Source organism: Manis javanica, chromosome 9 (genome assembly GCF_040802235.1).
Source record: "Manis javanica isolate MJ-LG chromosome 9, MJ_LKY, whole genome shotgun sequence".
NCBI classification, from domain to species: Eukaryota; Metazoa; Chordata; class Mammalia; order Pholidota; family Manidae; genus Manis; species Manis javanica.
The window spans coordinates 29098803-29122281 of NC_133164.1; the positions used below are offsets into that span (position 1 = coordinate 29098803).

Here is a 23479-nt window from a genome sequence, read left to right on the forward strand (position 1 = left end):
CCAGAAGTTACTCAGTGGATAATTCTTCCAAATCTTATAGCTTGTATTTGAAAGAAATTTTTGAGATTTTCCAATTTTGAGACTCTTGGAAATTTAGGTGACAGAACCAGAAAGAACGATGACGATGAAAGAACTGTATAAACTGTCAGGAATATTTTGCTCAGCCATGCTAAAGGAAAGATGACATTATCCATTATGTCTATAAAAACGTATTACACCATCACAGGTGCATGCATGAATAAGAGATCAAAGACTGCAGAGCCAAAACTGGAAGAAAAACTATTCTACAGGTGTGTCCGGTAGTTAATGAGTAAAAGTGCCCTTACTGGACTTTGAGGCTTGCACAATTTGTCAGCTGCTTCCACTTTGTCATTTCTCAGGATTTTTGCATCGTAAATGTTCACTTTTGTACCTGATTTTGTATTCTCTCTGAAAGAGGGTGACTAATTTTCTTAACCCTCAGTCAGTCTGCCCCTGCCTGCCTCCACGCCTCACCCCCAATCTCCTCGGGGCATTTGTATGCTCTTCCCTCTGGAATATTCTTACCCTAGGAAGTTGCACATTTCACTCCCTCATTCTGTTTATGTCTTAGTCTGTTTGGGCTGCTCTAACAAAATACCACAGGCTGGTGGGTTATCAACAACACAAATTCATTGTTCGTAGTTCTGGAAGCTGGGAAGTCCAAAATCAAGGTGCCGTAGATTTAGCAACTGGTGGGGGGTCCCCTTTCCCGGGTCTTAGGTGACTTTCTGCTGTGTCCTCATGGGGTGACAGAGACAAGAGATGTCGCTGGAGTCCCTTATTAGGGCGCCAATCTCCTGCCTGGGAGCTCCACTCCCATGCCCCAATCACCTCCCAGAAGGCCACCTCCGAAGACCAACACCCTGGGCAGCAGTATTGGACATCTGAGTGGAGTGGGGAACACAAACATTCAGTCTGTAGCCACCCAGGTGTCCGCTCAGACATCACCACACTCAAGAGCCCTTTCCTGGCCACCCTCTCTAAAATGGAAACCCTTTCATTTCCCATCACTCTCTAGCCCTTTATGCCACTTGACTTCACCACCTGCCTATTCGTGTGTCTTCCACTATAAGTTCCACAAGAGGGGTGACTGGTGTTTTGTTCACTGCTTTACCTGCATTGTTTAGATCAGTACCTGGCTCATGGGTGGCACTCAAAATATATTTTGGGTTGAACAAAAACGTGTGTGCACACATGCACATGTATGTATACAGAGACAGATGCCCAAATCCACTGACGGGTTGATCTGCCTAATAAGAACTCAAGTAACACTGTGAATACCCAACTCAAAATCCTCATCTTCCAGGGGTTCCTATGCCTTTGCCCACTTGCGTCGGGTGTATTTTTCAATTTCACAGGTGACAGTTCCAGCAATCTACTGATCTTTTTCTCTGAAGAGCCCTAGGTAAAAGAGAAATCTAAAACGAATAAAATTTGTTATTTAAAACACTGGCAGTTCTTAAAATCCAGACCCAAGTGTTCGGCAAATACTTGCCTCGTGCATAAAGAAATGGCGGCGACGAAATCCCCATCTGGAAGTGTAATCGGTTCCTTAGCTGAGGAAGCAAGAAAATTCCTGAAACTCACAGCCTCTCAGGGCTGGCACAGCTCCAGAGAACCGTGGTCTGTCCAGGCTGCTGCTTAGAGAGCTAAAGCGTTCCTAAATCTATTCCCGTACAGAAAACCCTAAAGCCCGGGGTAACCACCCATTAGAGAAATAAGGCCCTAACTTTGCATCAAGCTGGATTTGCTCCCAGCTGTGAATGCTTTAGCGAGTCCCCTGTAGGACTCAGCGCTGGGGTGTGCCCAGACCACTAACACGGGATTGATTGGTGATTGGAAAGCTGGCTAGGAGGTTATAAAACAGGAAGGGGAAAGGGGAAAAAAACAGAAAGCCTCTGGATTTCCCCCCATATTGTGCGAACACTGCCACCTAGTGTTATAAACACATAAAAGTGCAAAGTAAAAAAATCTTCACGGAGAAATCCAGTTTGGAACACAGTTGCATTCTATGCTATTTATTATTCATTTCCTATATTTTAGTCAACCCTGTTTTATCTCAAAAGCTGAATACAGCTTATTAATTCTTTCTTCCATAACTGAGCAATCGCCATTCAGCTAGGAGTTAACATGCAATATTTGTTTCTACTCGCCAGTCACTTTTATTCTAAAAGTATTATAGGAAGTGATTCTGTTCTTGATCACAAAAAGCTCATGAGATACAGGCTATTAGTAACCCCTGCACTACTTTGTTTTACACAAACGAAGTGAGGCACTGAGAGGAAAAACAAGTGGAGCAAGATTACACATCTAGTAAGTGGCGAGCCCCAGACGCTGTGACTCAACATCGTTGTCTTGACCATTACACCACCCTGCCTCTCATTCTGAGTGCTAACTGCCATGAAGGCAATATAAAACAATTAGAAAATTTGGATCTGGTTGGGGAATAAAAACAGCTCATTATGAAAAAAGCGAAATTCAGAGTGGGGCTGAGTGTTTACCTGATCACCAATAGCTTTTCACATGGGCATTGTGTGTCTGAAAGTTCAAGGTCCTGCCCCAGGTGTATTATAACCACATGAATAATAGAATGCATCCCACTGCTAGTGCTCCAATTCTCCAATGCATGTAAATATATTTTAATGCAATTCCCTTCACCTAGTATAATACAAATACATTAAAAGGATGTAAGATGGGACAACCCCAAACAGGAAAACAGCTAAGTTCCAGTTCTGGTCTGGCTTTCAGTTACCAGAACTGTAAACACTTTCGTTCCACCTTTTAAAATAATGCACTACCTCAGTTTGGAAAAAAAATAAGAGATGCACATAGCCCAAATATTAATATTCATATATAAACCATATACAAGCACTACAATAGGTTATCTATGTTACTAAAATATGCTAAAAATAAAAGGCAAAAAGATAAATATAAAAGCAGTATTTTAAACTATTGGTATAAAAAGTTGGCTCAAAATTTCTATTTTTCTAGATATTTTTGTGAACACAATGTGTCTGAACAGTCTCTAATGTTACAAAGTATCTTGGTTAGTGATAAAAAGCTGGGGAGATTTGTTTGTAGACTCATATGGGCATCCTGGCATTGCCTAACTGTCACAAAGGGGCAGTTGGGAGGAGTTTGTCCTTAGTCGGTTTACTAAGTCATGGCACTCATTGCTCAATGCCTTCTGCCATGTAGGTAGGACTTTTGTTTAAAGTGAGTTAGTAAATTTCCATCTCCCTATACAAACTCACTATTATTCCTTTTGTGTATAAACAAACTGGTTCAAACTGTGAACATATATCATTTGAAAATATTTTTAAACATATTACTTTGCAATGAGAATTGCTACACATGAAAATTGCTTTTTGCAACAAAACCGTATCACGATGTAAATTTTTTAAACTTTAATTTTCAAAATATTTTCTCTAGAGCATGTTTCTTTCAAAAGGAGTTATTTTCTTATTCGTTTTAAATTATCACCTTTATAGTGCAAGATTTTTAATCTTGTGTTTTTATATTTTAAATGTCTACTAAGGAAAACTACAGCCAGCCACTTATCAGAGAACAAGTCAACAAATTTCGAACATTTTTGTGCAAAGGAAAAAATGCATTACTACTGCCAAAGTAATGAAAACAAAGCCATCAAACATTGCTGCCACCCAGTGTAGCAAAAAAAAAAAAAAAAAAGATTCTCATGGTCCTTCCCTATCCCATTACACAGTGTTATTCTGCTCTAGCAGAGAACTTGTTTTAGAAAGTAGAGAAGTGGTTGCCAGGGGCTGGGAGGTGGGGGATGTGAGGAGAGGTTAGTGAAAAGGTATAAACTTTTTGTTAAGATAATAAACTCTGAGAATCTAATGTATAAAATAGTGGCTATAGTTGGTAACACTGTATTGTATAACTGAAATTTGCTAAAAAGTAGAACTTACATGACTGCACAAAAAAAAAGAGGTAAACACAGCAGTTTCCTCTTATCTGAGAGGGTATGTTCCAAAACCCCCAGGGGATGCCTAAAACTGCAAATAGCACTGAACCTTATATATACTAAACTGTTTTTTCACAGTATATATACATATTACATACGTCCCTAGGATAAAGTCTAATTTATAAACTAGATACAGTAAGAAATTCACGATAACTAATAATTAAGTAGAATGACAACTGTACGCTTTATAAAAGTTTCGTGAATGTGGTCTCCAGCTTGCTTGCAAAATACCTTACTGTGCTGTACTCACCCCTCTTGTGATGATGTGAAGATAAAGCGCCCAGGTGATGGGAGGAAGGAATGACGCAGGCACTGTGACCTAGCGTTGGGCTACTACTGACCTGACGCTGCGTCCGGAGTCAGAACATCTGCTTCCGGAGCACTACTGGCTCTGGGCAAACAGACCATGGAGAGCAAAACACGGATAAGAAAGGTCTTGTGTATGTGGTTATGGATACGTCGGTGAGGTGATGGATGTGTTCATTGACTCTATGGGGCGAAGTCATTTCACAATGTACATGTGTAACAAGTCATCACACAGTTTTCTTTAAATATCTTGACTTTGTCAATTATACTTCAGTAAAGCTGTAAAAATGCTTTTTAAATAAAATTGGCCACACTTGTGAATTTCTAGTTACAATTTAAAGCTAAAATTTGCAATACATGCAATAAAAATAGTAGGCTAATGATAACATATGAGACTCTGTAAATACATTCTGGAATCTCCTTTTTGCTCCAACGTAACTATCTCATCAGTGGGTAAACACAATTTTACCATGAATTGTTTTTAATAGTTTACAGTTGAGTGTCTTCTGGAATGTTTTCCTTTTGATGGCTCATAGAGAAGCAGTTCTTGTATTTCATCACTCAGAAGTTAGCAAATACCATAGCTGAGCTGTGATGGAGACACCTGTATTATGTAGTAAACCTCCCACACTTGTTTTCATACTTGTTTCTTCTTGACTTCAGCAACGTTTTCTGTGCCTCTCCCAGCAATACTCGTTGGCAAAGGAATACACTTATGTGGGTCCTCATATTATTTTCAGTACTGCAGTCATTTGAATATGTCACTAAGATTTGCCTCTCTACCATCAGTGAAAGATGCTTGTAAACATTTCTCACTGACTATGCAAAACACAGATTAAGTCTTACGTGACTTTAAACATCACTGAGAAAATTATAGAGGTTCTTCATGCTCTTCATGCTTTAAAAAAAATATTGCTTGCAAGATGATGCCACAAATAAATTGTAGTACAGCACAACATGCCAAGTGAAGGCATCACTGTCAAGCCCTCCCCATTGTGTAATTCCCATTCAGGCCTTAAGTTACCCTGTATTCTCCATGCCACATGTATCTAACATAGCTATAGGCATGTCTGTCAACTCTATGAAACATTTTTAAAGTTTATGGTTTATTTCCAAATATTAATACACACATAATATGTTCTTCCTACAACAATCATCTTGCACTCATTTTGGAGACCATTCTCTTAATAAATGAAGTATGAACTGGCAAAAAAGACAATGGATGTATAGGTCCCTGGAACAACCACTATCTCACTGAAAATTAAGTCCACCAAGACTATGTCATTTTACATCTTTTAGTGATAATGATAAGCACACACTCTACATATGAGAAAAATAGTTTTAGTCAAAATCATCCTAATATGTACCATTAAATAAATAGAGGCATGAGGGGAGGATATTGTTATTGGTAAATATCAAAGTGACTGTGGTATGCTGAATAATGCCCCATCCTGATCTCTGGAACCTATGAGTATGTTACCTTATATGAAAAAGGGACTTCCAGATGTGTTAAGGATCTAGGGGTAGAAATGACCTTTTGCTGACATAACAGTTTATTGACTCAAAGGCTTCATGTGTTTGAGAGGAAGAAGTTGAACACTGGAGGGGCTGTGCTGCACAGACCTTCCAGCCTTTAGAAAGATGGGAAGGTGGATGCCCCAGTGGCTTCCCCCACGAAGGGCTGACCAAATAGCCTAGACAGGACAACAGGGGCTGCAGTGAACATTGGCACAGAAACCAGAGAGAACAACATGCCTCCACAGGCCCCACACAGGTTGTAAACAAAACCAAAGATCAGATGCCACCATGGGGAAGAAGAGAGCATAGGAAAAATTCTGACTTGACTGGACTTAAATCTGAAAACGCTGAAATGGGGCACGAAGTAGACATTCATTTCAGTTATAAAATTGTACATATGTTTAATTATGGAAATGTTCATTTCAGAGCTGAAGGTAATAGTATGAAAATACCACACTTGCTGTTGTGTCTCTAATAAACCTGACACTGTGAGTACTCGATAAACTCACTAAGGTGTCAAGCAATGGCAAAGGCTCTTTCCTGCCTTCTCTCTCCTACCCACTTTCACCGGGCCTCCTCTTCAGCTATGAGCTTTATTCCTGAGACTAAAACACATTCAAAATGAAGGTACTATGGACAGCCTAAACCTCATTATGGTCTGAACTTGAAACTGACACATACTCAGCATTTTATTATAGGGAGCTAGTCTTCTCTGCAGGTAGAAGTCAATGTAAGCTTGACCTTGGAGTGTCTTTGATGGATGTTTTTCTGCTGCCATAGAACAGGTTGAAATGGTGAAGAAGCCCCTGACAAATCTAAGAGGAGCTCTCTATTTAACAGGCAGGTCAATGCCTCCCATGCAGGTCTGTGACACCACATTACAGCTCTAATGAGGCACTTCAGCTACTAAAAAAGGGCCGTTAGAACACAAAACTATGTAAGTTGAAAGCCTGAATGTAACCTAGAAAACACTGTGGCACCATTTCCCTGATTCTAGTGGGCCTCTCATATGGAATTTTAAATAAATCTTATTTTTTTCCTCCAATCTAATAGGAAGAACAAGAAGTCTTGATAGTCTTCCACAGGACTGTTATAAAATTGGTGTTGAAAAATACTTAACTATACATGAAGAGCTTTGAAGATCTTGACAGTGAAATCATTAAAGAGCTTCCCACAGAGTTGTCAAACAATCATCAAGAGTTACTAGGTCAACTGAATGTTTTAAACAGTATCAAGGGATAATCTTAAATATTAAAAAAAAAAACATGACTTCCTTTCATGAATTTTTATGAAGGAAACCTGAAAAAGTAGGTGACTATTTTACACACTCTATATAATCACAGAATATTCCCAAATTATCCAAGTTCCTAATGTTTCACCTCATCACTACCATGAGCTGATCATTTATTTGCTTGAACAGATCAAGTGTTCTGTCCACTATTCCTTCACATGATCCTTGTTGGGTACCACTGAGGAAATATTCTTGTCCCCTCCTATTTTCTCCATATTGTTTCCTAAGAAACTCACTGACTTACAAGGTCTTCATTATGAGAGCAAGACAGGGTTTCACATAAAGCAAATACTCAACAATTTTCAGGAGGACTCATAAAGGCTAACCACTGTAAATTTGGTGGGTGACTGAGTCCTCACTATTTGCTCTACCACACTCACACTCATTTGCAATTGCATGATTTGGAAGTCAATCTTCATTTAAGGGGGTGCTGATTGCCAGGGGGGTAGGGTAGAATTACCCTTGGTTCAAAAATAGACAAGTAACTCAAGTCTGGCCAATGAAGAGAGAAGGGTTTTGCTGTAGGCTTCTGGAAAAGTTCCCCTACACACTAAGAGCAACGAGGAGTCAGTCTCTCTTTCAGTGTATATGAACAAAGAAGCATGAAGCCTGTCAACATCATGCACCGTGGTAGTAACCAGCCTTAGGATTAGGCCACCACTGTGGATGACCAAATAACCTGAGATTTAATGAGGTGGCCCTTTAATGACATTACTGGACTTCTGGATTAATCAACCTTGATATCCTCTCAGGTGGGGGAATACAGTTTGTGTTTAAAGCCAATTTGAGCATGCCAAAAAAACAAACATTAAAGGACACTATTTCTATTTAAACCCAAACCCCTATTTCCAGCCCTGTTCATGTCAACCTTGCAATATGTCCAAAATGGAACCAATCAGTCTCCAAACTATCCACCCTTGAGGTCCCAGACTTCAGCCATCACTTCTCTTTAGGTCCTGTCATGTTTTTGAGCTGTGATCTCTTATCCATCTTATTCTTGTTCACAGTCTTACTACTGCTTCATGGATACATTCCCACACACAGCATATTTAGGGTGCATCTCATTCCTCTACTAAGCAGGGTAGATGGGAATATAAAGTAAGTAGGAATTCCTTTTCACCAGCATGAGCTAAGACTTGTCTTTTAATCCCTCTTTCAGATTGCAAGGACGGATGTCAAAGTGTCAAATAAAGCAAAATCCCAAACTTGGTACCTTATTAGACACGTCTCTCAACTCAATCAGGCGGTATTTATTATTCCATGCCTACCAGAGAGTTTTGGCTTTTCATTTGCTAGTTCTCACTGTGTGATAAGTGAAATTTTCAAGTAAAATACTAAGATTATATTCGTGAACAGAACAAATTGAAATTTTAATGCTATTTTCCTTACTGAATTTAGGGCCTCATGTGTTAATGTATAGGGGGTAAGATCACCCTCTCCTCTTCTCTATGATCATGCTTACCCATAAAATAAAATAAAAACATTTGCTTTCTCAAAAGTACTGGAGAAATCACCCCTTCTCTCTACAATCCAATATTAACACAGAATCATACACATAATGAGTTCAAACACAGAATTCTTATGTTAGGAATGTTAGGAGTTTGGAATTGAGAATTATATTCTTTATGCTTTAGAGCCTTTCATACATTTTTATTTTCCTCAAACACATATTGCTTTAATTGTCAGAAATAAGGAATAAGTACTAAAAAAAATGAATTTTTAGTTTTCTCTCACATCCAAGATATATTTCTAGCCTATTCCAATATGTTCTTATACATTAGAATTATCCACTCTACTTTCATTGTTAAAAAGATTTCATGCAAATCTATATTTTTGCTCAAAGCATGCTAAAGTTTTATATTCTTGCATTATCACTTCATATTTCTAAAGCAAAGTACATTTGGGGGCTTCTTTCTCTATAGATTTTCTAAACTTACTGCTATGTTATCACTGGGGAAGCAATAGAATAAAGATTTTATGTGAATGACCCAACAATTCACCATTCGCTTCACCTCTTCCCATAAAAATGTATTGTATTCCAAAATAACTTACTCATCAAAAAATAAAAACAAAGTTCCTCATTAAAACAGTATCAACATTGCGGTGATAGTTTCACAGGTATACACATACCAAATTTGTCATACTGTACAGTTTAAATATGTATAATTTATTATATGTCAATTTATATCTCAGGAACAATGCTAAATACAACATAATATCAAGAAAAGCCACATATGGAAATATGATTTAAGAATTTATAAGGCAGACACACACCAACAGTGAAAAGAAAAAAAAAAGAACCACTTCTTAAATGCATCAGCAAGTTTATTTACGAATGCCGTTGAACAGAAAGGCTCACTAGTTTTTGGAGAAAACTTCGGGTATACAAACTGGGATGATTTTCCATTAATGAAAAGCAGAAGCTTTCTATTGGAAATTGCTTAGCCACAATTCTGGTGAAGAAAACTGAATTCCCCTCACCAAGCAAATAAATGTTATATAACTTTTAAGAATCATCCTATTATATAGATGAAACAAACAATACAGAAAGCAAATTTGGGGATGCATTTTAGTGAGTTTCCTTATGGTTTTGCATTAATTTACATTACAATAAACAGAACAAATGCAATTGCATATTTATATTAACTTTGTCCAATGTTTCAGAACTTTTAAAAAAACAATAAAATAACCCTCTTCAAAACACCACTAGAAAGTCAAACTAGATTATCAGCCTCAAAAATACTTGCAAGTTCTTATTTTTCCCTTGTGCTTGTAAAACACTGAACTCAGAAAGTAAATACTGCACATTCCCCCCACATATAATTACCTCCTTATAAATAAACAACAACAAAATACAGGTTCTAACAGGACTATAATGCTTCAATGTAATCTAAAGAGGCCCCACAAAGTGTTATTCTTTTCTTCTTTTTATAAAAGAGACCAAAAACAACATACAACATATATTTATAGCTCTACATCAGCATGAACGCCTCCTCTTCTATCTGCAACAGTGCCTTCGAATGGAGGCCAACATCATATGGCGGTTGGCCGTCCAGCTGATCAGGCAGGGAGAGAAGAAAGAAATGGACTTAGATTCAGAAACACTTGAATACATCGCCACCCAGGACATGTAGCAGTAATCACTCAGAGAATGGCGCCATGAGGTAGAAAGCGCAACCTTGTCACTCACTTAAGATAAAGCCAGGCAAATCACAGCCTTTGGGTTTTAGAATTCTTTATTTGCAAAAAATGGAGTAAAAAGTAACTGCTTATATAGAAATGAGTTACACTCAACTCTCTATTATTTGTATTGGAGGAGAGAAAAGGCATGGGCAATTTTTCCATGATGACTCCAAAAATCAATTATATTTGGCTTTGGAACTTGATTAAAGAGAAAAGCACACACACATACACACACTCCCCCCATCACATGCCCAGCCTTGACACTCCCCAACCTCAGCAGTAGCACCCAGAAAAAGGCTTGGACTGCTGGGCATGAAGGCTCAGAACCCACAGACAGGAAAAAGAGAGTTGACTGGGCTTAAACCATTTCCAAAGCACTCTCCACAGAAAGGGCCATGTAAATACCTCAGAGCTCAAAAGCAAATGGTTTTGCTGACACCTTTCACAATAAGGAAGAAACACATGTTACCAGCATCAAGGTTCAAAATACAAACAGGTGTAAGGGTTGTCTTTAAGTCTCTACCAACAATATGCAATTGAATTACCTATCCTGTTTTATAACACGTATTAACACACACACACAACCATGCTTAGACACAACATAGCATGTGAAGTTTCTGAAAAACTCATTTTCTCCAAAAATGACACTGAAACACATTAGAATTAGTGCTCCTTCAAAAAATATTGTATATATTGATGATTATCTAGTAACAAAGCATAAACCAACTATTCTTTATTGCCTTTTTAAACAAGTTTTTAAAGTTGGTCATATTCTAAATCCCATAATGAAAGCCCAATGTAAGTGACAGAAATCAGCTTATGATGAGGGACGATTCCTCAGCCAAGGAACAGATTGCAGGCTACACAGAGAGTCAACTCATTTTAGCTGTCTGTTCGGTTTGCTCACATCCTCAAGTCATTAGAAGTTTCTCCAGACATTGAGCAGACAGCACAGGGCGCTGTCCTGACTCTGCGCACGCGTCCCTCTCCGATTCCTCAGCCCCACAACCCACCCATGTGTGGCTGCACTCCTGGGGACTGGCCGTCCCCTCCAGGAAGGGGCCTTACTAAGACTCCTAAAACCTGGGATTCTGAGGCAGGGATCCGGGAGGGGAAGTGGTTGCAGGTTCAGGGAAATGCATGGGAACTCGGGGTCTCCGTAGAAGACAGGAGATTTTCTCCCTGATTTGCTCTCTTACATTTGAATCTGAGATAGCAGTCGTTGCAGTACAGTTGGTTGTCTCTGATTCTGACTTCAGCTCCTGAGGAAGAGCCTCCGAGGGCACAGTCACAGGCCACGCACTGGGGGACAGAGAGACACCCCCAGTCAGTCATCCACAGCACTCGGGGCGCACCCAGAACAGAACAAACAGCTGAGCAGAATGCAGCTGCGAAGCTGTTAGACAGATTTCAGCAAAATAAAAAAAAAGGCTAAAAGATAATTAAATCAAGCCCGCCAGATGAGACATGAAAGTATTCATAAGGCCAATTTTAAGAGCCAAGATGATCATTCTAAATATACTGAAAGAGTAAAAATGATTTGCTGACTGGCCTAAAGGAATTTAGTCTCCTTTCCTCACAGGGGAGTACCTAACCTCACAGAGGATAGATAAGGCACCCCAGGAAAGGTTGGCCAAGTGGGCCGAGCCTAGGTTTCTGGCCTCCCCTTGGGGGTGGGCCACACCCGGTGTCCCCTCTGCAGGAGCTTGGCAAGTGTTCACACAGGGCGCTTTCACTTCAAGGACGGACATTTCCATTCCACGTGCTCAAACACTAATTCTTTCAGGGCATTCTGCTCGGCCCAGGAACACCCCAAGCCGGCCATATGCAAGCTTCAACAGGCCGTGGTCTGCGGGACTCCAGGATCAAGAACCGAAGTCTCTTTCTAGCCCAGTGAGAGTTCAAGAATCATTCAGATGTGTCTCTAAAGACAGATACTGAAAAACAAAGTCATTCCAGGCTCACTTCTTTTCTTTTGTGCAAAAAACCCATTACTTGTAAGCAGGCTTTGCAATGGTAAAAATACTTAGAAAACTTTTCCTTATATACTCTCCCTATTCCAAGCCAGGCCTTCAGACACAGTAATAACAGCACTTCCCCATGCTGTTAATAATGCTGGTACAATATATTTCAAGTATGCCTACGACAGCACGTTTGAGAAAGCCTTTATGTGCTATGAATTTTACTTACAGAATCTTATAAATTACTTACAGATGGGAGATAGAAAGTGCAGAGTGTTTCTGTATTTAATTTTTGAGACTAGGCTCAAGGTTTAAGAACCAGGCAGTAGCAGGGAATACGCGATTCAAAGTGCAGCTCAGAGGGAGAAGCACCGCGCGAGTCTGTTAGCGGCACATCCACGCCAGCGCTACAAGAAGCCATGCGCTCTTCCAAGCAAAGCTTTGCGGGCCTGCAGGTTGCTCGTCTCAGTCTCACCTTAAAACAATGCAAATGATAACAAAGCCCCAGGGACTCGATGATCATGGCGGCTCCTTTGCCCAGAATGTTATTACAGTAGGAGCACACACGCTTCCCACTGACTGACCTACGTGCAGAACAAGAATGGACAGAGGCTTTCATTTTTGCAGCTCCAGGTTCTGTAAAATCACACTCCGGTATTAACGTGACTGATCATTTAAGAAAGTCTCTCTCCATCTGTGGGAGGAAAGATTTCCCCAGCCCAACCAAAGTATGCCTTCACTAGATTGACCCCTATTTTATGCAATGAAAATTTATTTATGCAAATGAACAATTTCAGTGTAATTAGTCCATCCCGCGCTTCATGGCACTGCCCCCTCAGATCACATCTGTTCTCAGCAACAGTCTCCCGGTACGCTAACCTGACGGACATCTTCTTGCCAGCTAACCTGCCAAAGCACAACTCTAATCATGTCACTCCACCCATTAGAGCACTAAAAGAGAGCCCAGCTTCCTCGAGAGGTACTGCAAGCCTACTCAACCAACCCTCTCCACTTTATTATCCCACCCTCTTTACCATTCACCCAATCGTCCAAACAGAAGAATCATTGCCTCCCTGACAGGGCCTCTGGCTTCCAGGGCTGCCTCTGCGGAGAATGAAATGAAATCTGCCCAGCAGCTAGCAGGTAGACAGGTATCTACTTTGCTTTGGATACAATTATTATCTTCTCTCCCAGGTGCAAAGGTAAGGGCTGCTGCTTACTTCTGCATCCTACAGTACTAGCACAGTCTAGTGACACAGGAAAACACATAGCTGTTGAGTGTCTGATGTTAGAGTGCTGTCTTCTAGATAAGAAAGGTTAGAGGTTTTCTGGGTGTAAAAGCCTGCAGCCTGCCTATCTGCTCTCCTAGGGAGAGGCTCTTGGTTAGTAAATGGGTACTCTCTCCTCTGCCTCCCTCCGACTTGACAGCCTTCATCTCTCTCCCATACTTAGGGTAAATTCTTATCCCTTCTTCTCTTAATTCAAGGTCCCTGATAAACACTGTATAGACCTAGTACAAGCAACATTATTTCTGATGGATATAAAATGACTTTGTAACAAAATCCCTTATTTAAAAGCAAAAAAAAAACAACCCAATATTCATCACTGTGTTCCTACTTAACAATATTTCATCTGCAATGAAAAGTAGCATATACCCTTAAACTCCTGTTGGGTGACAGCAGGAAATTGCTGTATGTGGCTTCATGAAGCATCAGTGACCTGTAGGGAAGCTCTGCCAACCTAAAAACCCAACACATGCTGATATCTGAGTTTTACTCCATATCAAAAGACAAGGTGAGTCAAGACCTAGTATTATTGGAACTTAACCAGTTCCTGTAGCATATGACCTAGAATTCAGTCAATGTAGCCTCAGCAAAATGTCGGCAGACCAGATAAGATGCAAGTAGTGGTGTTGCAAATGAAAAACCTAAAAAGCACTATCGAATTAAACATCTTTTTTATCTAGCACATTAAAAGACAGTGGAGCTTGGTTATATATTTTCTTTTACACTCAGTTTCTACAAATGTATTTGTATAAGTCTCATTAAGACAGTCCAACACTACAATATTGCTCTTACTCACAAGTTTCAAACACAATCACGAGCTACTGTCTACTTTTATGATTTCACACTGAGAACTCTTCGAGTACATCAGCATCTAAGACTGACCAAGAGCCCAGGCAAACAGGACAGTGGCAATGAAATAAATGCTTAAATGGCTCCACAAGACCCCATAAATGCTCTCAGGCTACCACACGAAGCTATTAAGAAAGCCTTCTTAACTGATTTGGTAAATGAACATTAAGCTTGATACCTTCCAAAAGCCTTGTTTTTCCACTGGAAAATCTGGATAAGATTTTGGGGAAATTGTAATGAAAAAAAAACAAAAAACACGCATGCCTAAGGGCCGCCCTCACCTGTTGCGTAGCTGGGAGCCTGACTGCGCCGCTGAGGGAGAGTGGCTGCGGGGCGTGGGAGAAGGTGAGCTGGTGGCCTTCGCAGAGCTGGCTGAAGGAGGGGGCACGCTGGAGGATGGATTGCGCACGTAGGCACGGTTTGATGTGGACACCAGCTGGGGTGGAGGGCGACTGAAGTCTTGAACAGAGGAGGAAGTGTAGACTCCTGTAGACTGATTGAGCCAAGGAGACTGTCTCCATGAATTGGATCTTGGGGAATCCAGGTTATCTAGAGATTCACCTCTGAAACAGAAAAGGGATCAGAATTATATAAAACATTCAACTAAAATTCTATCATTGTAGTCATTAAAATACCTATTTTATGTCTTTTATAAGCAGGTATTAATCTAAAAAGTCCAGTTACATATAAAATTGCCTTTAACAGCTAAAGCTTCTCATCAGAGGCATTATGATATTTCATATTCAATTAGCCTACATTTATTTTTATTTTTATTTACTTGGTGCTTAGGTAAAGGAATAGATAACAAAGTAGAAAGGAAAATACTAGACAAATACTGAAATATTAATATGTTAATGTTAATAAATATCAGAAGAGAATATGCCTTCATCCTTTAACTCTTTAACTGTTTAGACATATCTTAATTTTTTAAAACCCAACCAAAGGATATATTTTTAGTCATTACCTATGTCAGATATTAGACTAAACACTGTCACAAAGATGTTAAATTTATTTAATCCTCACAGCACTACACATATTTTTAAAGATCTCACAGAAGTTAACTTGCTGTAGTAAAAAGCCAGTCACAGTAGTGAAACTGGCTTTCAAACCAAGATGATCCAGGCCATTCTACTGTGCAGTCCTCATTCACTCACTACCTAAAACTCCAAATTTAAGCACCTATTTAAAGTCCACTTTAGAGAAGCATTCATCTATCTACTTCTCTTAAGTTGAATATTCATTTATGGTAGGATTTTGCTCACAGATTTATTTAAACACAATTTTGGAAAATCTTTCTTAAATGAAATTATATACTCAACATTAATTCTGATCTATGAAGACTGACTCCAAATTATGAGAGCTTTTTCCTACCTGGTCAATTTTGTTATTACTTTGAAAACTTTCTCTCTTATCTCAAGTTTGAAAACCATTTCTCTTTTATTATAAAAGTACCATGTCATCATGATGAGAAAGACCCAAGAAGTATAGAAGGATATTAGAGAGGAATAAGGTCCCCTGCCCCCAAACTCTCTCATCCACAATTTACCTACCTTATTCCCCAGGGGTAACCACTCTGTGTATCCTAGACTTTCTCACCTATGCAAGCACATATTTACATATACATACAAATTTACATATGTAAATATAGCCATTTCTACCTATATATATAATTTATTCATGTTTAACAATCTTAAACAAATGGGATTATTCTATAATACATATTCTTTGTAACTTGCTTTATTCTATATACTACATAATATCTTAGGACTATCTGCATGTAAGTTCATGGGACAGATGGTCCTTAGGTGGCCCCCAGTGAATCATCCTCTGGGTATCCATGCTCTTGTGTGGTCCCCTCCCAATGATTTTGGGCTTGGCCATGTGACATGCTGACCAATGGAACATCAGCAAACATGATACAAATGATACTTGCACATTAGGGCTTATCCCTCCTACTAAGTTTCCTCTTGGAATCCAGATGCCATGTCATGCGGCAGCCCAAGCAGCTATGTGGAGGCCTATATGGAAAACAGAGGCTCCCAACCAACAGCTCCAGGTGAACTCTCAGTGAGGCATCAACATCAGGGGTCAGCAAACTATAGCCTGCTACCAAGATGTGTACATCTCATGAGCTAAGGGTATATTTTCTGACCAGTCATAAACAACACAAGGAATATGTGATGAAGACGTATGTGCCCTACAAAGCCTAAATTATTTACTATCTGATCCTTCACACAAAAAAATTTGCCAACCCCAGCTCTAAATGACGACAGCTGCCTAAGTGCCCCAGCTAATACCATGCAAGGCACTGCCCAGTCAGCCCTCAGAAGTGTGAGAGAGAATGATTTGTTATTTTAACCCACTATGTTCTGAGGTGGCATGTTGCACAGTGATGGTTCATTCCTTAGTAGTTGTATGGTATTCTACCCTATCAGTGTGCCACTGTTGAAGGAGTACTTAGTACACTCTTATTAATAGACATTCTGATTATATATATATTTTTTGGTAGTGCCAATATTCAGGTGTATATCTTTTGACATATCTCTGCATACTTATCCAAATACATCAAGATAAAGAACCAATAATAAATTGCTCTCAGGATACAAACCTAAAAATTTTTGCTTAATAAACAGTGAAAAACTATCCATCCAGTTGGGAACCAGAATTCTTGTTTCCTTATACAACTATCATTTATAGATTTAATCATCAATCATTTAACTCTCTACAAATCCCATATGGAGATATATTATTGTTGTTTTAGAAGCGGTACTGATCTTCTATATGTTCATTGACTTTGTTTCTCTTTCTATGAATTATCTGTTCATATCACTTGTCTGTTCCTATAAAGTCATCAGTGTGTACTTAGCGATTTACAAAAGTTACTTGTCATTGAGATAATTGGCCTTTGTCTAATGTGCCATAAATAATTGTCCTGTTTTTCATCTGTGGAAATCCTGAATAGAAGTGACTTCAGTATTTGTTTACCAAAGATGTATCTTTTAAAATGTTCATCTTCTCATCTCCATTAATTTATATCTAAATATTTTTCTTAAAGTTACAAATATTAGATTTTCATACTTTGTAAACACTATTATCATGACTCCAATCCAACCACAACATCATTTTTTTTAAAAGCCTGTTTATAAAATTGAGCAGCCAAGGAGATTATTTAAGTGCCTGATTCATACTTCACAGTGCCACAAAGATTTGCAACCTATTATACATGTAGTTTTGTTGAAGTGTATTCCCTGCTGGAGCTCAAAAAAACATTTTCCCAGATTGAGGTGAGGTAGACAAAGCAATTGGCCTGTGTCTGGCACCTAACAAGTGCTTGATAGCACATGCCCAATGACATTTTGCTTTATATCCTTTTCTCCCACTAAATCTTAGAAAAAAGAAATGATGACATCTCTTCTGTCCAAAGTAGACAGCATGCCTAGGAATTAAATACATGCCTCACAGTACAGAAGAGGAAATGATTCCTAAAATGTCTCCCACCTTCTCATAATCCCAGGCAGACAAATAGGCTCTTTATTTACACTGGAACTACGCTGTCGGATCCAGCTGTTGTCATTGTGAAGGGATGTTCTCTTCCTCATTTCTTGGAGGATTTGTTGTCTCTCCAGCTCTGCTTCTGATGGGCCTTGTTCCTTCTTGATGCTCCTCTGTAATGAGCTAGTGCTCCCAATTCGGTCTAAATTTTTATTGCTTCCTAAATTAAAAACACATCAAAAGCTGCAGGATTAGCACATAAAAAAAGGGATAGTGTCACAAAAAAAAAGTGGCATTGGGCACATGTTAACACTATCAATTCTCAATAAGAATGCTGCTTGGGAATATAAAGTGACAGTCTCCTATTTCTGGAAATTCCAATTCCATACCCAGGGGCATGCCACAGAGTGCACTCAAGAAATCTAAGGAGGCTTCCTAAAAAGGAAACAACCAGCATAGACTTCAGCAACACTAAGGTACAAAATGCTCATCTAGAAATTGCTTTTCTCCCACTTTTCCCTTCCTTCCTAAATCAGTTCAGTCAAGCACAGACGCATCAAATGTTTACTGTGACAACTTTGCAAGGGAACTGGGAGTTCTCATCTCTCAAAAACCTTGCACTCCCCCTGGGGAGACAGCTAAGATGTAAGTGCGTGCATCTCCCATAAAGACTTGAGTGTTCATGGTGTAAGTCACAGAATAAATCATGGCCCAATTATAGCCATGAGAGCACAACCACTGAAGCGGCTTTTGTGAAGTTGGAAAATCCAAGGAATACAAATGGTAACCAAAGAATATTCTCAGACTTGTTTCTCCTCTACAAAATTGACAGAGCTAAAAATTTGGATGTTGAATTTATGAATGAAAATTAACCTGGGTTTTATCCTGAAGGCTTTGTCTCTTAGGATTTGCTGATTGATTTCTGATTTGAGTAAAACATTCATAACTTTCAAGTATCCTTTCCACTTTAATTTGGATTAGGAAATTTCATCTAGGGACTTATTTTCTTTTACTCTCCGGATTCACTGCTATTGTAATTCTTTCCAAATTCCTGGTGTGTCCCTGCCTTAGTTTATCTTCCAGTGAGCAATGAACATGGCCAGAGTTTTCTTATATACATTTATGTTTATACTTGTGCATACACACATCTTATCAATTTGGCCAGACTTTAAGTAAAATGTTTTCTATTTTCAAAGTTAAAATAACCAAGTAAACTGAATAACCAAATAAACTTGGCATAACCAAGTTTTTCAATAAAACATTTGGTAACCTCCACTTATTGCTATTCAGGAGCTTATGGTTAGTAAAGGAGAGAAAACATACATAAAGAAAAATAACCAGGTTAATAACACAAGCCACATATATCAACAAGACTATTTCAAAGACTCACCCTTGCCATTCTAACAGCTCATGTGTTTAAGTTAGGAGAGAATATAATCACTGCATGTTAAAAATGTTTTATGGTGGACTAAAGTACTTAAACTTTCATTTAATGGTGGCTAAGGGCAAATTCAGGGAAGAAGAAACCAGAAACCCAAACAGGTAAAACCAGAAGAACCAGATCAGAAAGGACATGGTAAGTTGGGAAACAGAGAACAATTTGGTTATAGTTAAGGGTTGGTTCCTAATGGAAAAATAGTGAAACAGGCTGGCAAGTTAAACTGGGATCAGAACACAAAAGGTCCTATGTGTTAGGAGAAGGGTGGTCACAGAACCTAACAGAAACTATAAATTCTACAAGCTTTAGCCAGAGGTTAGCAACTATCTGCCACCAGACCACTGGACCTGTAGATGTGTTGCTTGACTCACAGAGTTTTTTTTTTTTTAATACCTTAAAAGATAATATGAAAATTCAGGGGGTTTTTTTCTTCTCTTTTAGAACAGAAAAGCTGGCAGTCATGGGCTTGTATTCTCCCACATGGCAGTGAGAGGTTGGAGCTGGTGATTAGCTGACATTCAGATGGGAGTGTCACCAAGTCCACCTCCATCCTCACCTGGACCTTCACTCACATCACTGACCAGGACTCTGCTTTTGCAAACAAAGCCTGGTATACAAACTCTGCTTAAACGATGGCTTTTGCTTAGTTTTTCTTTTTTTTCTTAGTTGTATAACTTCAGTTACATGTATTCCTAGAAATATATTATGACAACAATATCAGGTTTCAAAATGTTTATACCTAGTGAAATCATTATCATTTGGATTTTTTGATATCTTGTCATTTAAATATACAACATCAATTTTATATATATACCATTTTAAAGTCTCCTGGTGTGCTGTAGAAGACTTTCCTGTCCCATTTCTTTGGCTACAAGATAGAATCTACATGAAATTGTTGAACCATCATTTTGCAAAATCGCCACCTATTTCATTAGCTATTTAAAACTGTTTTAATCTCCCAGTCCTCCCTCCATTATAAAGCACAGCCAAAATAAGCACAAGACAGTTTTGTTTTTATATGCAAATGCTAAAAATACTTGGTATTTTAATTATGTGATCTTAATGAACCTGAAATATGTTGAGCTTAAAAATACTGATCATTGCATGTGATAGCGTAAGTGAACAACTGCTCTAAAGGAGTCTGAAAAAACAATTCTCATTTACCATTTTTATTTGTGGGGAAATCTTCCAGTTCAGTGGTGGACCTGGATTTATTCCTAAAACACAGAACACAATATATTACATATGTCTCACTAAGAACATCCGTTTCCTATTTCTGAAGAACACCAAAAAGATTACCTTTTAATGCAGTTGATTTATTTCCTATGTCTACTGAGAGCTATATTTATTTTCATACCAAGGAATTTTTTCATGTTGCACAAACTAACAGAAAACAGTGCAACCTCTGAAAGAGAGAAGAGCTGATGACAGAAACAGATACAAATATATGAAAATCTTCTCCAATTATATGATGATTAAGCCTATGAATTTTGACCAATTTGTGTACTTTCTCTTCCAGATCTCAGTCTTACCAGGTTGTACAAAGCATCATCATTTGAGCACCTAACATCAGATCAGATTGCTTGCTCCACTACCTTCTGTTGCCTGAGGGTCAATAAATCAACCTTTTGGGCATGAGGGTACTACTCCAAAGCAACCACTTACCAAATGCTATCCTGGCATTCCAGAGAGAGGCTGGAGCATACTGGCATAGGCAACTTCTGAAAACGCCTGACTTTGCAATGGTAAAATTTAGGTCTCTATATCAACACATGCTGATCTCATTCTTACACTACTAGGCACAATAACTTCAAATAATAGTAATGATGAATAATAACATATATTATATAATACACCATATGTATGTACATATGTATTACATATGCATATGCATACAATGTATATATGTATACAACATTTAATCATAACACATAATAATGTATCACAACTGTTAGCAACACTCATCAATGGTTTCATTTGTATTAACATAAAAAAAATACTTTTATTACAAGATGTAGCCATACTCCTTGATGCCTCTAGGGCATGCTGTACCACAACTGCCTAGAAGTATTTCATATTTTCCTACATTCCTTAAATTTCCTTTCTTGGTAATCTATTTTCTCTAGGTAATGAGCTACATAAATACAGCTCATTCAAATATATAGATAAATCCATAGCTTTAAAAAAGAGACATACACATTTTAATAATGTACAGTTACCCAGAAACATTCATTATAAACAAGGTTACCAGTCACTAGAATTTTTTTTAGCTTCATGTCAGCCTGCTACTATCTATATGTTCCTTCTATTCCCTACCTACCTTGATCCCTATTCCATCATCCTGACTACCTACAGAGATGAGTCTTCCCTTATTTCTTGAGGAAGTTTCCTTAGAGATTTCAGCTCTGAAAACACAAACTGATGGTCACACACTGGATATTTATAGACAGACTGTTTAGAAGTTATTAGTCTAGATTTCAAAATTGTAAAGAATTTCAAAAATAACTTCAAAACAAAACATTGATGTTTTAGGAAATTTTAAGATGTATATAACTTTTTAGTACTAATCCTGTCTTTAGTCCCTGAAACTGACTGGTAGTTCTAATTAAACTAAGAGAAAGGCCACAGCTCTCATTTCAAATGTCCATATATGACTTCATTTTCAATAAACTTATGTCATGGCTTATAACCTCTTTAAAATAAAGGTTAAAGTAGACTGTAAAAAAAATGAATACAATTCTTCCTCTGTCTATCCCTTCCCCTTGCATTGTGGATCCTTCCACTAAAGGTATAGTTTTTCTCCTCTCTGTGAAGTTGGGCTGGCCTTTTGACTTGACTTCAGGCAAGAAACGTAGTGAAAGGAATGGTGTGCCAGTTCAGCGCTTAGACCACAAAGTGACTTGCATCCTTCCTCTCTTTAACTCTTTCTCTGCCCAGCCACCATGTATAAGACTGCACTGTCTTGCTTGGTGTTAAAAGACACATGGCCAAGTTCTTCCCATTGCCCCAGCAGACAGCCAGCCAACCCCCCCAAGCAGAGGAGCCTGGGAAACTGATAGTAGTAATAGTGTGCCCAATCCACTAATAGAACTGCCAACTGAGTTCAGCCCCAAATGCTGACCCACAGAGTCATAGTTAAGGGGCAGTGGGTTACACAGCAAAAGCTCACTGATACAAACATCACCCAGCAAAATCCCTTTGTATCCCACAAAAGACCAAGAGCTAAAGTAATTCTAAAAAATACGTAGGCAAACTCAAAATACTCATCTGAAGCAAATTCCTCCAGCCAAATGGCAATTAAATGTTCTACACACCTGTCACTAGGAAGCAAACCTGGAGATTCTTCCTCTCTCTTCGGTGTATCATAGGAATCAATAGGTCTAAAAGATGGAAAAGAGAGTTTATGGTCACAATATTAGACTTTAATGCCTCCCTTGAGTTTAAGAAATGGATATCAAAATAATGTTATCTGATGGTCTCTGGGTTGAAAACTGAACATACAGAAGTATTTCAATCTATCACTAAAGAAAACACACCTACTACTACCAATGGACATTTGCCTTTCATTTATTGCACAAATATATACTGTTTGCTATGTTCCAGTAGTTCAAGGGCTAGGCCACAGAAGAGAACAAATCAAACAAGTGTTAAATGTAATTCATAAATTTCAGTGGGACAGGCAGGCCACAGAGAGTCAAATGAAGACATAGGATGCAACCTGGTAAGGGCATACGGAGAGGAGGGGAGGCATATATTTCAAAGTCTAAGAATGTGACACTTGAATAGAGATTTAAAGAAAATGAGTAAGACAACACTCCTCTGGGGGAAGACTTCTCCAGGCACAGGGACTAGAAAATGCAGAAGTCCAGGGACAGAATATGGCGGGCATTTTTCGAGGAGGCTAGTGTGGCAGGAACAGAGTGGGTGAGGGAAAGAGTGGCAGGAAGCTAACAGACTGAAGAGCCAGGAACCAGCTCACATAAGCCTCCCAGGTCATGGTGAGGACTTTGGATGGTATTCCAATGTGACAGGAAGCCATTCAGACACTTGGGAGCTGGGAAGCAAGGTGACAGGATCAGATTTACAATGTAAAGGCCTCACTCTGGCTGCTTGTGTTCACTTGCGTTGAGAATGGGAGGTAAGGAG

General features: G+C 38.8%; 1 protein-coding gene across 15 annotated transcripts in view; it reads right to left on the reverse strand.

The window, feature by feature from the left end:
* Nucleotides 1–9428: 9428 nt before the first annotated feature.
* Nucleotides 9429–23479, reverse strand: part of LMO7 (LIM domain 7) — a 188537-nt gene continuing 174486 nt past the window's right edge. For 13 of the 15 annotated variants that reach the window (XM_037010278.2, XM_037010275.2, XM_037010274.2 and 10 more), the window contains 7 exons: nucleotides 22648–22713; nucleotides 20498–20550; nucleotides 17902–18115; nucleotides 14685–14966; nucleotides 12744–12852; nucleotides 11507–11609; nucleotides 9429–10180 (listed from right to left, as the gene is read on the reverse strand). In XM_037010278.2, coding sequence (XP_036866173.2) covers nucleotides 10158–10180; nucleotides 11507–11609; nucleotides 12744–12852; nucleotides 14685–14966; nucleotides 17902–18115; nucleotides 20498–20550; nucleotides 22648–22713 — 850 coding nt within the window. In that variant the 3' untranslated portion in view covers nucleotides 9429–10157. The remainder of the gene's footprint in view (nucleotides 10181–11506; nucleotides 11610–12743; nucleotides 12853–14684; nucleotides 14967–17901; nucleotides 18116–20497; nucleotides 20551–22647; nucleotides 22714–23479) is intronic. The other 2 variants (XM_037010273.2, XM_037010280.2) reach the window with 1 other exon arrangement.